Source organism: Microchirus variegatus, assembly GCF_963457635.1.
Source record: "Microchirus variegatus genome assembly, chromosome: 16".
NCBI classification, from domain to species: Eukaryota; Metazoa; Chordata; class Actinopteri; order Pleuronectiformes; family Soleidae; genus Microchirus; species Microchirus variegatus.
In genome coordinates this window covers 6733552-6749327 of record NC_139817.1, presented here as the reverse complement: position 1 = coordinate 6749327, position 15776 = coordinate 6733552, and the positions used below count along the sequence as shown (strand labels likewise).

The following is a 15776-nucleotide window of genomic DNA, read 5'->3' as shown; positions in this document are numbered from 1 at the left end:
TCCTCGCATTCAGGTAAATATGTCAACTTAAATTAAACATGTGATCGATTAAAAGTAGAGCGCTCGTTAGCGCTTAGCTTGTCATCTGATATTGGTAAACAAGTCAACGTAGGACGGCGATGCTACCGGCTAACGCTAGCTAGACTCGTCGGTGGAGTCGTCAATGACCTAATGTTGAGTTTTGTGAACACAACATACACCATTACTGACCTCCAGCCTGTATCTATTTTAAAGCTAGTGCATTTAGGGGTCGTGGAAGCTGCTCATGTGAAATAACCTAATGCTAACTAGCCACGTCAGGTACAGCTCTGTTTACTCTAATTCCAGCTGTTTTTCCCCTCCACTTCCTTCTTTTACTTAGCGCTTTGCTGCTGTTGCTCCTGAAATGTAGCGAACTGACGCTTAGCCCTGTGCAATAATTGAACACTCAGGTGCGTTTTTCATGAGGGAGAATTTACATGTGACTCTCGTGTGTTTTACATCAGACTCTGTGTGTTTTACATACGAGTCACTGTCAGGGTTTTCACTGTCAGTCACTTTCTTTTGTGGCAGGGTTTTGCGGACTGTGAACTCCTTGGTTTGGCTCCTGGAAGGACCATTGATATCATTTTGATGGTCAACAGTTGTGCACCACAATGTAAGTAATAAGCCAAGACACTTGCCATTCAGTGAATTTCCAATAAGTGTGCTCACTCTCTATGAACTGCCCTGTGATTGGTCAAAGCCTTCTGTGACTGAACAGATTATCGTTAAAAATAATCCTAAATGATTATTTTTAAATGTTGGGTGCAGCTGTGAGCTATTTTCTCACTTCCAGCTGCTTGAACACGGTCTTGTTCATTCATGCCTCTGTTTTCAGAGTCTCGATGGAATGGGTTTTCATCATGAATCGGATGAGCTCTCAGGGAAGCTCTGCGTCCCAGCGGAGGCGAATGGTTCTGGGGGTGTTGATACTCCTGTTGGTGGATGTCATCTGGGTAGTCTCCTCTGAGCTAACCTCGGTAAGATCTCACTAAAGTCACTGAAGATGACATAACAGGAGTGAACACTAGGATGTTCTGGGTTCAACAGACAATGGCGTGTCTTTTGTATTTGTGTCTTTTGTTCCCTAGAGCAAACATATGCAGTGCATACACAACCAAGTATTTCTCTTTCCATACATGGTTTTGAATGCTGCTAGTCAATTAAATATGACACAAAGACGCACATTACATATGGTTTTTATGCTTTAAATACCAAAAATAATAAAAGTCATTATTCATGTAAAGATTAGGTTCTGTTCTAAAGGTCATGTACAAAAATAATCTGATTAAATTGTACCAAGCTTGAGATCATGGGTCCAAAGTGGGACCTGGGGGTCGAAGTTGACGTTCCAAAGGGTTTCATTTGGCCTGCCATACTTATATTTGCAGATACAGATTATATTCATGCTAAAAAATATTAAATGACTGAAACAAAATTATGAATACATTTAAAATTTTGGTCTACCAGGGAAAAAAGTTTGGGCCCACCTGATGAAGCCCAGAGCATTATCTGTAACTTTTATGCAGAAGCTGTATGTAATTTATTAAACACATCATCACCCACAGCCAAATTATTGTTTTTTTAAATTAGCAAATCAAACAAAATAGACAAAGAAAGAATATGAATACAGCTGTCGTTTATATGTACTGGTACACAGTGAGTAGAGCAAAGATGCCGTTTAATGAATAAGTAAACACTGTATAATATGTTTCTCAATTTCTTCGCTCTGAGGACATTTACATGCACTCACCGGACAAACTAGAAATACTAATGAGGATAAAGCACACGAGTGCCCGAGGGGGAAAAATAAATTTTTTTTGGATTGAAAGAAAGGAAAGCAAACACGCTTTTGACTGTCTCTAACAGTACCATTAGTTGTCCTAACAGTTTCCTCCTTTTCTTTGTACCCACAGTACATTTTCAAGCAGCAGGACTACAACAAACCTTTCTTCAGCACCTTCACCAAGACCTCCATGTTTGTGCTGTATCTGCTGGGCTTCCTGCTGTGGCGTCCCTGGAGGCAGCAGTGCAGTGGCTCTCTGAAACGCCGGCGCTCTGCTTTTGTAAGTCACAATCTCGCCACATAGTGGCAGTGTTGCTTTTTTTTTTTTTATGTATTTCTTTTTTGAGCTTGCAATCATCAGAAAGAATCAGAATCACAAACCATGCCTCATTTTTGTGGACTAATGCTCATTTAAAAGATGCTGCAGAATCTAGAAAGAATTAACTTGTAACACGAGACAAAACTGTAAATCTCTCCTAGAATTCTTTTCAGCAGCTGTACTGTTGCAGGTTGGGTAATAAAATACAAATAATTGTTTTGATTTTGCAGTTTGCTGACGCCGAGGCCTACTTCGCACACTGCACCACTGACACCACTGTGAACAACCGTTTGGTACGTTGTCTGATAGCGTAGCGTGGCGTAAGGAAGCACTGCGCAATACATTTAAATGGAAGGTGCGTCAACACTATCCAACTAATTAAGTTAATGTCTGATTTTCTTTCTCACACTTGCACAGAGTGAGCCGCTGTATCTTCCAGTGAAGTTCCAGGATGTACCGGCTGAACACTCAAATTGTTTAATTGGAGACTGTGAATCTTGTGAGTTCAGACATATTTATTGTGTAATATCTGGTTGATTACCAAAATAATTCGGTTTTGTTAATGAGACAGAATGTGAACAACAGAGGGCAGCACTGAGCCTCTGAATCTTCCTGCTCTCTCTTCCTTCACTTAAACATTATGCCTTTGCTGTCCTGGCATGCATGGTATTTTGGTGTAATTCAATAAAATTAAGTCTCCACATGACTGAATGAAAGCTGTCTGTCACCCAACCCCAGCAGCCTCCAGAAAGCAGCGTGTGCGGTTCAGTAACATCATGGAGGTGCGTCAGCTGCCCTCGACTCAAGCTCTGGAAGCCAAGCTGTCCCGCATGTCCTACCCTGCTGCCAAGGACCATGAAGCGATGTTGCGCACAGTGGGCAAGCTAACCATCACTGATGTGGCCAAAATCAGCTTCTTCTTTTGCTTCGTGGTGAGTGGAATGCCAAATTTATATATATATAAGAGTTCGTTAGAGATCATTTAGACTTTCAAGTCTTCAAAGTATGTGTCTTTTTGGACAAATTAAAAACCTGAAATCTCTTCTAAGCCTTCCGACCTTTATTACAGAACTCTGTAGGTGCTCCTTTGGCAGCAGTTACAGATCCATGTCTTCATGAAAAAGTCTCTTAAAGTTCTGCCAAAAAAAAACCTTCGGTTTTTGTCTCTTCAGACCAAATAATCTTTTCCCCTTATGCTCTCAGACGGCTCAGATAGCCATCCTTCAAGATGGTGCTTCCATTTCCTCTGAAGACGCCTGAAGCTCTGTCACACTGACTGTTAGAGTTTTTGTTCTCCTCCTCCTTCCTCTGAACAAGAACAAAACTCTTCTTTCCCCAACCCTTAAAACTTTAGAAATGGTTTTAATTCACAGTTTGGACCTCATCACCATGGTTTCGTTGCTCTTTAGTCAAATCTTTGTCAAAAACCTCTATATTCTGACAGCTATCACAGTCTTTATGATGGATTTATCACTGTTTTTTTTCTATTGTCATGTGTGTCATTAAAATCGTTGCCTATGTTTGTCTTCCAGTGGTTCCTGGCCAACTTGTCCTACCAGGAGGCGCTGTCTGACATGCAGGTGGCGATTGTCAACGTTTTGTCATCCACCTCAGGTGATTCTCTCCTAATGCCATAATAGCAATCGATATGTTTGAAAGTGAGAGTGGAGGAAACTGAAGTCTTTCTCTCCTTCAGGCCTCTTTACGCTCATCCTAGCAGCCATATTTCCCAGCAACAGCACTGACCGTTTCACTTTGTCCAAACTGGTCACCGTAGCTCTGAGGTAAGTGCTCACTGCTTTTAACTTTTCTGAAATGTTGCATCCACTTTCGAAAGCTTGTTTGCTTCAAAAATAACTTACGCAAGATGATGTTTTATCATAAAAAAACTTTTACTGTATCCAACACTAAATTTACTCTGCTAGTAAATAGTAGACAGCTTTATTTTTACACATTTTTATTGTAAATTTTTTTGCAGCTCCAGATGAATTTTATTTGGGTAGAGAGTGGACAAAAATGTCTCTTTTCGTCCTAAAGGTTGCAAACCCCTGTCCACACATGTATATTAAAAACTGAGGTTTTCATCCTCAGCCATAACTGGACAAACGTGTTGGCTAATCAGAAGATGGTTAAACAAAATGTCACTGCTCTATTTGTTAATCCAGTAGGCAAACATTGATGGTGCACCAGAGGAAAGCAGGATAAAGCATTAGCTGGGAGTCCTGCTGGTCCATGTGCACAGACATCCTCCGACTGGTTGTGTTCTGTATTGGCGGTTGGGGGTCTTTAGCTTTCTTCTGATATGAGTGTGACTAATCAGCACTGGTGACGTTGTGGCCATTAAGAACCAACCAGATCCATACTAGAATGTGGCCCTGGGGCTTTCAGTTTTTAACTTCTCCGTTATTAGGGCTCTAAAACACCGTGGTAGTGTGCGTATAGTGTGGATTTACCATCACACGCTCTGTTTTTCTCTTAAACAAGTAAATACTAGCTTTGTTTACCTGTCAGTTCAAGCGTTGTCTTTGTTCTGCAGCATCGGAGGTGTCGCCCTCGTCAGTTTCTCCAGCATGGACAACCCTGATGAGAATGGTGTCATAGGTAACCACGGAGGCAGCCAGTATCTGTCACTGTTTCACATCACTATTGAGGGAACTTGTGACAGTTTTGGAAACCCCTTCTTTCCTAATTTGATATCTAGGCTCTCTGTGGTCACTGGCTGGGGCGATTCTTTACGCCGTCTACATCGTCATGATCAAGAGACGAGTGGATCGGGAGGATAAGCTCGACATTCCCATGTTCTTTGGTAAATAAATACTCACCAATGGAGGGGGATGATGTGGATTGGGGGTTTACTGCAGAGCTTTTGAAAGCTGGAGGTGAAAAGGCAGAAAAAAGCACCACATTTTTTTCGTCAAGATTTGCATGCTAGCAGGAAGGTCACAGGCTATAAGGGTCACATAATCCTGATAAATAAGGATATAGAATCTCAGAATTTCTGGCAACACGGACAGACCCTGTTTATGCCTTTCCACTGTCTATTTTCCACTATTTTGTTTTGTTGTTACTTGCATCAATTTGATCATTTATATTGGATATTATTTAGGGGAAAACGATCGTTTTAAGCAACACTGCGTGTTGTGTAATGTAGTGTAAATGAGTATCATCAATTTGGTAAGAGGGTACATAAGAAAAGGAAGAAGGAGCAGCGCCGCGCTGCCGTTACTTGTTGTTTATGATTCATTTAAAAAATATTTCTCATGAAAATAACAATAGATAAATTGGGGAAGAGGATTAGGGCCACACAGGAAATTCTGACTTTATTGTCAAAAGTCTGCCTGAGAATTCTGACTGAATTTTGACTTTAAACTGAGAATTTTGACTTTAAACTGAATAATTCTGACTTTAAAACTGAGAATTCTGCCTTTATTATCAGGATTCTGACTTTAAACTCAGATTTCTGTCTTTAAAACTCAGAATTCTGTGTTTTTTCCTGTGTGGCCCTAATCCTCTTCTGTATCAGCTCCTCTTTTACAGTCAGTGCACAATACACCTAGCATACATATGTTTTTGGAAAAAACCCTGCTGACTGTATCTTTTCTATGTACAAGATCAGTTTGACATTTTATCAAATATGTGCCTTGTCCATCCATCCCATTCTCATGTAAGCATTATGCCACATATCACCTTCTTGTGTGTGTGTCTCTCTCAGGGTTTGTGGGTCTGTTCAACCTGCTGCTGTTGTGGCCGGGCTTCCTCCTGCTTCACTACACAGGCTTTGAGGCCTTCGAGCTGCCCAGCCAGCTCGTGTGGACGTACATCCTCATCAACGGCCTCATCGGCACCGTTCTCTCGGAGTTCCTCTGGCTGTGGTGAGCACGCGTCACGATTCCATGTGGATACTTACCTTGATGAGTTAGCTTTCACTATCAGTCTTTCATTTCTAATTGGTGATGTTGGTTTGTGGTCCACAGGGGCTGTTTCCTCACGTCGTCTCTAATCGGGACGCTGTCATTGAGCCTCACTATCCCGCTCTCCATTATAGCAGACATGTGTATGCAGAAGGTACATTTATTTTGTCTTTAAACTCACAGTTGAATATGCAAATATTTGAATAATACATTTTTATTCGGACAGACTCGACTGAGTGACTTGTGAAAGGCGAAACTATGTGTCAAATGAATCTAAAAAAAAAACGAGTGTATGTTGCTTGTCATGTGCGAACAGGTGCGTTTTTCATGGCTGTTCTTTGCTGGAGCGGTTCCTGTCTTCCTCGCCTTCATCATCGCGACGCTGCTCTGCCACTACAACAACTGGGACCCCGTTCTGCTGGGTCTCAGGAGAGTCTACGCCTTCATTTGCAGAAAACACCGCATTCAGAGGTAAACACGGCGACACACGTTTCAGATAAAATACACAAGGGCGCTTGAACCGTGTATGCCACGCTATATTTATATATGCTTTAATGTTGACCTTTTGTCAAGCAGCCGTTGACAAAAGGTTCCTGAGCTCGACACGTTTGGAAATACGTAATCCATTAGAGATGACACCGCAAAGCTGATTCTTTTTGCATTTACCTTACTGCATGAATGTTATTAGAGTTGTATTAAACTCTAAAAATTGTGGTTATGTGCTCTACTATGCGCTTACAAGAACCTTAAAGGTCCAGTATGTAAGATTTGGGAAGTTTTACTGGTAGAAATGTAATATATTAACTGTACTGTAAGTATGTGATCACTTTTTGTAGCCTTAATATTTCAATATTTACTGTATATGTACTTTAGGCAAGGGCCTTGCTTTACAGAGGCTGCCATCTTGGCTCACGGTGGCACAGCATTGCATTTTGAATCAGAAGCTTCCTCCGTAAACAAAGAAGAATTACTTTATTTCTGGTATGTTGAAGGCCACTGTAGTTCCTTGACTCTTTAGGGGAAAGGGAGAGGTGTTTGGATTAGTCTGTCAGTTTGTCACAGTCTGTACTCTCACCATTATATGTCACTAATTCTTACACACTGGGAGCTGTGACGAAGCTGTTAGCAACTGGAAATGAGTGCAACCAGTGGACACCAGTTTAGCAGTGAGCTGAGAGAACATTTAAATATACTATCGAAAGGAGAGTTTCAGCTCGTGGTGATAACAAAGCTACTTTTATAAAACCATAAAGCTGATCAAGTGCTCTGTCAAAAACGAAAGCATCTATCACGAGCAAGTTTTCATGTCTCTGCACTTTCATTTTCATGGTGTGAATGGTTATTATTAATGGCTTAATATTACAGTATATCAGGCTCTGAAAGTGAATTTGATTTGACTGCTCTCAGCCATGCAGGACTACTGGAACAAAAAGAAATTGCCTTTGGGCAGAACATCGTGAAAGTTTTCTTTAGAGGTTTGAGTTCCCTGGAAAATGTAGCTAAACAAAACCCTCAAAGCCCACGATCTTTGATTTGTACAGTTGTTTCAAACTATACCGACTGTAGGTGGAACTTTTAAAATGAAGGTCTTACAACTGTGCAACTCTGAGGCACTCTGGAGGCCCTATGAGTCCGCAAAGTGTCAAAAAAGATGACTCACTCACGTTTTTGTGGTCCGCCTCGGTCTAAGTACAGTAGGCTTCCGCACTCATTGCTACGTCACAATGACACATTCCTGCAATTGTCGTCTCGCAGAGCTCCGCTTTGGTGCTAAAAAAACACTTTTCACGTTTTCTTGGCTAGCACAGAGTTCTACACAAACTTCCAGCCTCAGAGGATTTACGTGTCCAGTGGAAACATTTTATATATGACGACAATGTGCCGGCTAGAGTCGGCAAATGATGGCTTTTCCAAATGCTAACTGCTGTTAGCTGCCGGAGCCTCAGTGACGTTGACGTAGTTTCCTGTGTCTCATTTGTATTTAAAGAGACAGGCACTCAAAACCAGTGCTGTTTTGGCAGGGTGATTGAACTGCTATGGTGCTTCATCCTTAAGGTATTTTGACCAAAGCATGTCACAGATATTTACTTTAGGACACCAGGGAACTAGGTTCACTTGGAGAAATAGGGTATAATATGTCTACTTTAAGTAACTGTCCAAAATGTCCTCTCACTGATGGTTTTCAAGCAAAACACTGTCCTCAAAACCAGTGAAAAACACACACACACACACACACACACACACACACACACACACACACACACACACACACACACACACACACACACACACACACACACACACACACACACACACACTCAGTACAGCTGGGACCAGGTTAATTAGTCAATTTGCACTTAAGTCTGAGCAGAAGGTGAGGTCGTGACAAAAGGTGAGCTTTCACTCAAATAGTTTTTGAGTTGTTGTTTCATTGTGTATGCATGGTGGTGTGTGACCTCTTCCAAATGAGTTGACCTTGACACACACACACACACACACACACACACACACACACTTAACGTTTGTCTTTCATCGCAGACGTTCTCTCCAGGACAAAAAGTCTGCTTAAGTCTGTAATCAGACGTTCATGCTCGACTGATTAAACTCGCTCTGCCGCCACAGCGACGACGACGGCGTCTATTCTTCTGTGAAGCGCTTGTTCCCGTTCGCTGAGGGATGATTTATAATTATGATTTTTGTCAAGATGATGAGTGACACTCTTGTTTCCTCTCTCTTGCTCGCAGACTGCCAGAAGACAGCGAGCAGTGTGAAAGCCTGATTCCTCTGCACGCCGTCTCGCCCAGCGAAGGAGGCCTCTGTTCGTGATCCAACACAAAGACAATGTAAATAATGCCTCACTACTTCCTGGTTTGGTCAAAATGTTGTTTTAGATTTATGATCAGTGAAAAATCTAATTTTATTCTATTTTTATTATATGCCTACATAATCGTAGGCTTTATGAGGATTTTCCTTTGTGCCTAAGGACACGCACGGATCAAAGCGAAGCTGCTACATCTGCTGCCAAACTAGTTTGTGAAAGATGTAATCCAATTGCTGGTAGCCTGTGGAGAGATAATTATAATCCCCTGAAACTTGTTGCAAATTGATCTTTAAATATGAGGCCGTAGTGGCGTAGTAACATTATGTTTCCCATTATTCATCTTTAAGCTGCTTCATATTCTCACAGCTTTCTCTGAATATTCACACGTCTCAGTCTCAGGGGTCGGGTTTTCTTATTTTCTTACACTACCGTTTAAAAGTTTGGGGTCACCTGTACAATTTTTTTGGTGTTTCCCATTAAAAGTCACACTTTTATTCATCAAAAGAGTTGCAAAATAAATAGAAAACATAGTCAAGACATTGACAAAATTAGAAATAATGATCTATCCATCCATTATCTACTGCTTTATCCTCCACGGAGGGTCACGGGGGTTGCTGTGCCTATCTCAGCTGACATAGGGCGATAGGCGGGGTTCACCCTGGACAGTTCGCCAGTCCATCGCAGAGACACATATAGAGACAAACAACCATTCACTCACGTTCTCTCACACCTACGGTCAATTTAGAGTGACCAATTCACCTAATCCCCAAATCCAGGAGCCCAGGTCTTCTTGCCACAAAGGCAAGAGCACTAACCACGACACCAACCATGGGCCCTAGAAATAATGATTTTTATTCAAAATAATAATTTAGCCCTTTCGTCAAAGAACCAGCAAAACTGTTTTCAGCTGTGCTAACATCATTGCACAAGGGTTTTCAAGGGTTTTCTATTCATCCAATAGCCTTCTAACTCCATTAGCAAACACAATGAACCATTAGAACACTGGAAATGGGCCTCTATACACCACATGTACATATTCCATCAAAAACCAGACGTTTGCAGCAAGAATAGTTGTATAGAGTGTATTTCTGATCCATTTAATGTTATATTCATTGAAAACAATTGTTTTTCCTTCAAAAATAAGGACATTACTAAATGACCCCAAACTTTTGAATGGTAGTGTATAAGGAAATCAGTTTAAAAGGTGACAATATGTTCGGCCAGGAAATGAAACTCGCTTTAAAAGATAAAATGCTGTCAAATTACAGAAGTCTTTAAAGGATATCTGCTGTCGTCTCTTCTCGCTGCTGTTGTTTATTTCTCCGTCTTGTACATCTGTCACACATTTGTCTGGCGCTCAGTGTTTAGACACCGAGCGTTGAGTAAGAGAGAGAGACGGGAGGACGATAAATATTTGACATCATCTTGGCCACCCAACTCGACTCTTTCTCTCTCGAGTCTGCATCTCAGTCGAGCTTTTTCCCCTCACCTGTTTCCCAAAATAATTGCGAGCAGGACTCGGAGAGAGAGAGATTTGGAACACAGCGGGTGGTTTTCAAATCGATGAGTTAGTGGGGGAAGAAAACAGTGCAGTTTCCTAAAAGACTGAAGCACATATGATCTGTTTACCATGTACAAACTTACAAGTAACCTTATAAAGCATTCACCCCAGGCAGCCAGAGCTTAATATTATCTGTATATTTAAACACAAACACACGTATTTATATATTAGCGTCTTATTCAGGCTGTTGCAAATGGTTGCGTTTGCTGTGCTAGTTTGGCTCCGATTGATTTTCCATTCTATTCTCAGCGTCTTACTTTTCTCCCGCAGAGACCCTTCTGGTTTTTAACGTCGATTAAACCTTTTTAAACAACAGAATCCATCGGCTTAAACCGTGTAAGGAGGCTTTAGCTACAAAGCACGTCACTCCATTATACACGGAGGCAGACTCAAGGTGCTGTTATAAGGAATCAATACAGAAGCAATTCAAAGATATATATGTAAATGGTTTCATAAATGAGAAAATTATGATCTTTTGACCCATGTTAGCAAGTAGCTCCAGTTTTTTAGGGTATCCTATGTAAATATGACGTTTTTCAGTCTATAATAACACAACTACAACAAATTAATACAAAAAAGAAGAATGTTTGTGTGATTTAATGTTTTAAAAGTCAATCTAGAGCATAATTATGACTGCGTCCATTTGACCTTGACCTGTAATGCCTCGCGGTCCACCAGGTGGCGCATTAGGTGTAGAGATGCATTAGCCCCTTTTCCACCTATGGTCCCAGCTCGCCTCGGCACGGCACGGTTTAGGTTGGTTTTTCCGCTACAAAAATAGGAGCTACTCAAAGTGGGCGGAGTCATCACTGCACCGCTGCATGAAACTGCCGTGACTTCGTTTTTTTTTACACACAAACAAACGAATGACTAGTGACTTGTAAAGCAGTTGTTTTCATTGTAACTGAATCATTAGAATCAGTTACTGGACGGAAATACAGTGACAAGGTTTGTGATCGCGAAATTCACCAGACTCCTCTGTTAAATATTGCGATTTTAGACATTTCTCTCGCAATTGTTGGAGATTAAGCCACGTTTTTTGGGATTCTTAAGTCTTTTTAACCGCTCTACAGTTTGGCATTGTTCGGCTTGATTCTTGTGTCGGACGTAAATGTTCTTTATTTTGTCTTTATCTCCCTTTTTTTTTTTTAAAGGTGGTGAATGTGGATCTCGCTGAGCTGACAATCCGGAAGCTTTCAGAGACAATGAAGTACCCTAGTGCCTCCTGTAAAAAAAAAAGAAAAGAAAAGAAAAAACACTATTTATTTTCTACAGTGTTGAGACGGCCCGGCCAAATTTACACGCCCCTTCCCCACTTCCTTGTTTTTTTTGGTTTTTTTTTTTTACATTTCCTGTGTTTAAAGAAACGTTTTGGTACTTGAGGTGCTGGACATTTTTCCTATAGTGTCACGTGACCAAATGAAAGCGTTTAACTGTTGAACTTGATCCTAACACTAACGGCGGTGGAGCGGTTTGTGTGTGTGTGTTTGTCTGTGAGACTCTGATCTGTGGTAAAAACAAAGTACTTCTCTCACTGTTGTAGGGAGGGAAAATGTTATCGAAGTGGACTTGAAGTTTGTCCGTCACACTTTTTCTTTTGTTGTTTTTTTTTAAAGTTGCTGCTTGTTTGAAAGTGCATTTGTGATGCATTTTCACATTTCTCATGGCCATTTATTTGCACACTCCCAGAGTAAAACCCAGGCTTTTCTGACGGTGTTGGTGTCACTTAAGGCTCCATATTAAGAAAACACACTACAATAGTGTGACTGGTGTTAATGTTATGGCACAGTAGTGAATATCTGTGCCTTGTTTTTAAATATCTTTTATCGCTTATATCTCCATGGCTCCATGGTTGACCAAGTCCAAATATTAGGGATGTCCTTTTCAGCTTTTCTTGAGTCTTTTTATTTGTGAAGACAATTTGGCTGTTTATGGGTTAAAAGCTGAGTTTATGGTCTTCATTTGTGACAGTTAAAGGGTTATGGGATACAAATGCCATGACTAAAAGGTTAAAAAACAGTCCGGTTTATACTGTACTAAAGCTAAAGTTGATATAAGTGCAGTCTGACGAGAATTTATAATGACTTGTCAGCGATTGCTGCTTTAATTTACAGTTAATCTTGATTAACAGATCAGCTGTTTCGGTTTCCCCTAATTAAATGAAGAACATTGTCGGCGTGTGTGAAAACAACATCCTCAAACCAAAGATCTTCACGTTGTTTCCGTAGAAAAGCAAAGAAACTAGAACATATTGACTTTTAAGAAGCTAGAACAGTATCGTCAACTATTTTGATAAACGGTTTAAGCTTTTTTCATGATTAAAACAAAGATTTCTGATTGTTTTAGCTTCTTAAATGGGAATATTTTCTTCGTTTCTTTGCCCCACGTAACAAAGAAATCATGAAAACTGAATCATTTTGGTTTGTGGGCAAAACAAGACATCGGTGATGTTTTTAGCATTTTATGGACCAAATGATTATTCCAGAAAATAATCTACAGATTAATCAATTACGAAGTTGTTGCAGCTCTACTCTTCTGTGACAGTAAACGGAATTATCTGTGGTTTGGGGCGTTTGGCGATGACGCCATTTTGAAGTTCGTTAAAAAACGAGTCCACGTCGCTCTACGGACCAAACGTCGAGAAAATAATCGGCATTAATCGCTCGTGACAGTAATCATTTGTTGAAAAACTCAGTCTAACTGATTATTCAAATATCAAAATTGTTATTTTTGTCAGAGTCCGACCACAAAGTGACCAAGAGTCAGATTTACAAATAGTGACATTGTCCTGACAGGATTCAGCAATATTATCCATGTTTCAGCTAAAAACATATCCAGGCCTATATATATTTTTCTGTCTGTGACTGGCCTTTTATTTTCTTCCCGTGGAGTTTAGTCAGTCTGATGCTGGAAGAAGGAGAAACGTGAAATCATCACATGCTGCAGACGAGCTGCTCAGATTCCGCCGGTGCTCGATCCCCGAAGACAAAACTGTGACAGAGACGCATAAAGTCGTGCGTTTTCTTTTTAAAACGGTCAATCCGCTCTCGGCTATAAGCTACATGCGACATGTCTGCCGCGGTAACAGAGTGGGGTGTAAATACTGTCCACAGTGAGTGTTTTGTTTGTTTATTAACACTACAGAGATTATGTGTCGCTTCATATCGGATGTATTTTTGTAAATGAAGGAGAGAGTTTCCGAAACTCTTTCGCCAAGAGACTGAGATTATATCGCTTTATTTACGGCGTGCGATTTCATGTGAAGCTTTTCGTTTAGCAGCGTCGGTGTCTGTCATGTGATCGCAGATGTGTGTGTATGTATATCTACATATATATATATATATATATATATATATATATATATATATGTTGCAGCTTCAAGTTAAGTGTCAACATTATTCCACTATTTCTTTACGTGTCTCATGTCATAAATCTTAAGATTATTATTATTGTTGTTATTCAAATTTTCTAAGTGGTGCTTGTTGAATCATGGTTGTTTTTTCTTTCTCAGGTTCTTTTCTTTTATTTTCCGGAGCAGTTTCTTTGTTCTCCAAGTGTTGTTAGTGAAGATGTTTATAAAAGAAGGCCCAGAAAAAAAGGCTGTGATAGAAACTTTCCTTCTACTTTTTTTTTTTTTTTTTTTTTAAATCAGCCTAAGCTCTTGAATACTCCTCTATTGTTTTGAAAAATCTGTTTTCATACTTTCTCTGCACTATTAAATTGTGTTGTTTTTAACAATGTGGTTCTTATGATGCCTTTCTGTTGGCCTGAGTAATGGGCGCAGTACCATAAAATGTCCGCAGGTGGAGCCCCAGAGCAAAACGTGTGTGAAACACCTGGGCTGGAGAACGGGTTTTTGTACCAAATTGAGGACCTCTGTTAAAAACAGAGTACAGCATGTTTACAACCTAACAAAGTGAGGACCGGCCAAAATGTCCTCATTCCGTAAAAATGGCCTCACTTTGTTGATTAAAAACCCTCACTGGTCCTCAGTATGCCGCAAGTACAAGAACACACTCACACACACATACCAACTAGTGATAGTGTGTACCTCTGCTTTTAACCCTTGCTTTTTTACACTCCACCAGTGAAGCCGGGCGCAGGATGCCTTGCTCAGGGGCCCTTAAGATGTGTATGCTGCAGCCACTACCTGGAAAAGTAGGAACACTGCATTATATATTTTATTCAGCAATTTTGATTTACTGCTGCTTTTTGGTTAAATATTGTGAAACTCCAACCTTATTTGCTGTTTTGTTGTGTGGTCTCTCCAGATTAGGAGCGCTCCCTCTTCCTCTTCCTCCCCCTCCACTCCAGTGCAACGGTAAGAACACATGGCAGCACAGCACTAAGCTATAGACTTAACTAATGGCAGCACTAGCTCCAAAGTGTGCACACACGGGGTTTGGAAAACCAATACAAGGAATCCCCTTTTACAGTACAGATTTAGAATATAGTGTTTTAGTCTTCACGGCATAGATTATGGCTATAAATTAGATTAACGAGGTAAAGCAGTCCAAGACACTTGAATTGGGCAATGAAAAGGGGACCACGTCAGGTGGAGCAACTGGAGTTTCTCAGCAGTGTCAGCACGACTATCTCTTGTGACATAATTCGGACGGGATTATTTTTTACGTGAATAGGTGGAATAATGTAATTTAAGCGCAAGGCATCTGTAATATTATTGTCCAATTTGCATGGCATAAGAAATCTCAGTCAAATTCCACAAGCGGGACGGGTAAATTGATTTACGGAGAAAGAGACTTTGACCAATCGCAGGAGAATTCACAGAGAGTTTTGGCTGCTCCACTTGGCAGCTGCAATATTATATCCCTTTAGTCCCTTCATGGCGCTTTTCCATTATACCGTTCTAGTACTACTCGACTACTGTCATTTTCCATTACTTCATAGCACATCCTACGTATGTCACTGAGCTGTAATATGGCTGAATATTTTCGGCAGTATTGTCTCTAAATACACCAGACTCCTTTAATTTCCTTGCTAAATGTTGGAGATTAGCGCACGTTTTCAGGATTTTAAAGTCTTTTTAAGTGATCTACAGTTCAGCATTGTTCGGTGTGATTCTTGTGTCGGGCGTCGAGCTCGTGACTCGTCCAGTGATGACACTCTCTTAAACAATCAGTGGTCGGCAGTGTGTCGACGTCACATTTTATTATCGGCTCAGCTCGCTTGGAACCTCCAGCAGAGCAGGTATTATCTCTAATGGAAACGCTTCATCTAAACTAGATTCTATAATTTGTCACTAAATACTCTTGGCTGGCTTATTAAAAACCAGGAAGTGACCATGCATATAGTCATTTCATCTGTGTGTGTGTCATGTCTGCATTCTTTTATCTTAT

General features: G+C 40.6%; 2 protein-coding genes across 2 annotated transcripts in view; one reads left to right on the top strand and one right to left on the bottom strand.

Annotated features, from left to right (window-relative positions):
* Positions 1-845, bottom strand: part of sympk (symplekin) — a gene marked incomplete at its 5' end in the record, with an annotated part of 7388 nt that extends 6543 nt beyond the window's left edge. Inside the window, one exon of the mRNA XM_083902930.1 lies at positions 812-845. Coding sequence (XP_083759056.1) covers positions 812-845 — 34 coding nt within the window. The remainder of the gene's footprint in view (positions 1-811) is intronic.
* An 18-nt stretch (positions 846-863) lies between these two features.
* Positions 864-12680, top strand: LOC310938457 (solute carrier family 35 member F5-like). Its single transcript, XM_083902952.1, has 14 exons — positions 864-1001; positions 1938-2087; positions 2357-2419; positions 2544-2625; positions 2865-3058; positions 3659-3740; positions 3823-3910; positions 4663-4727; positions 4828-4932; positions 5839-5998; positions 6101-6191; positions 6354-6508; positions 8782-8880; positions 11574-12680. Exons 1-13 carry the CDS (start codon positions 867-869, stop codon positions 8861-8863), a joined length of 1452 nt encoding a protein of 483 aa, XP_083759078.1. The 5' UTR covers positions 864-866; the 3' UTR covers positions 8864-8880; positions 11574-12680.
* The last annotated feature ends 3096 nt before the right edge of the window (positions 12681-15776 follow it).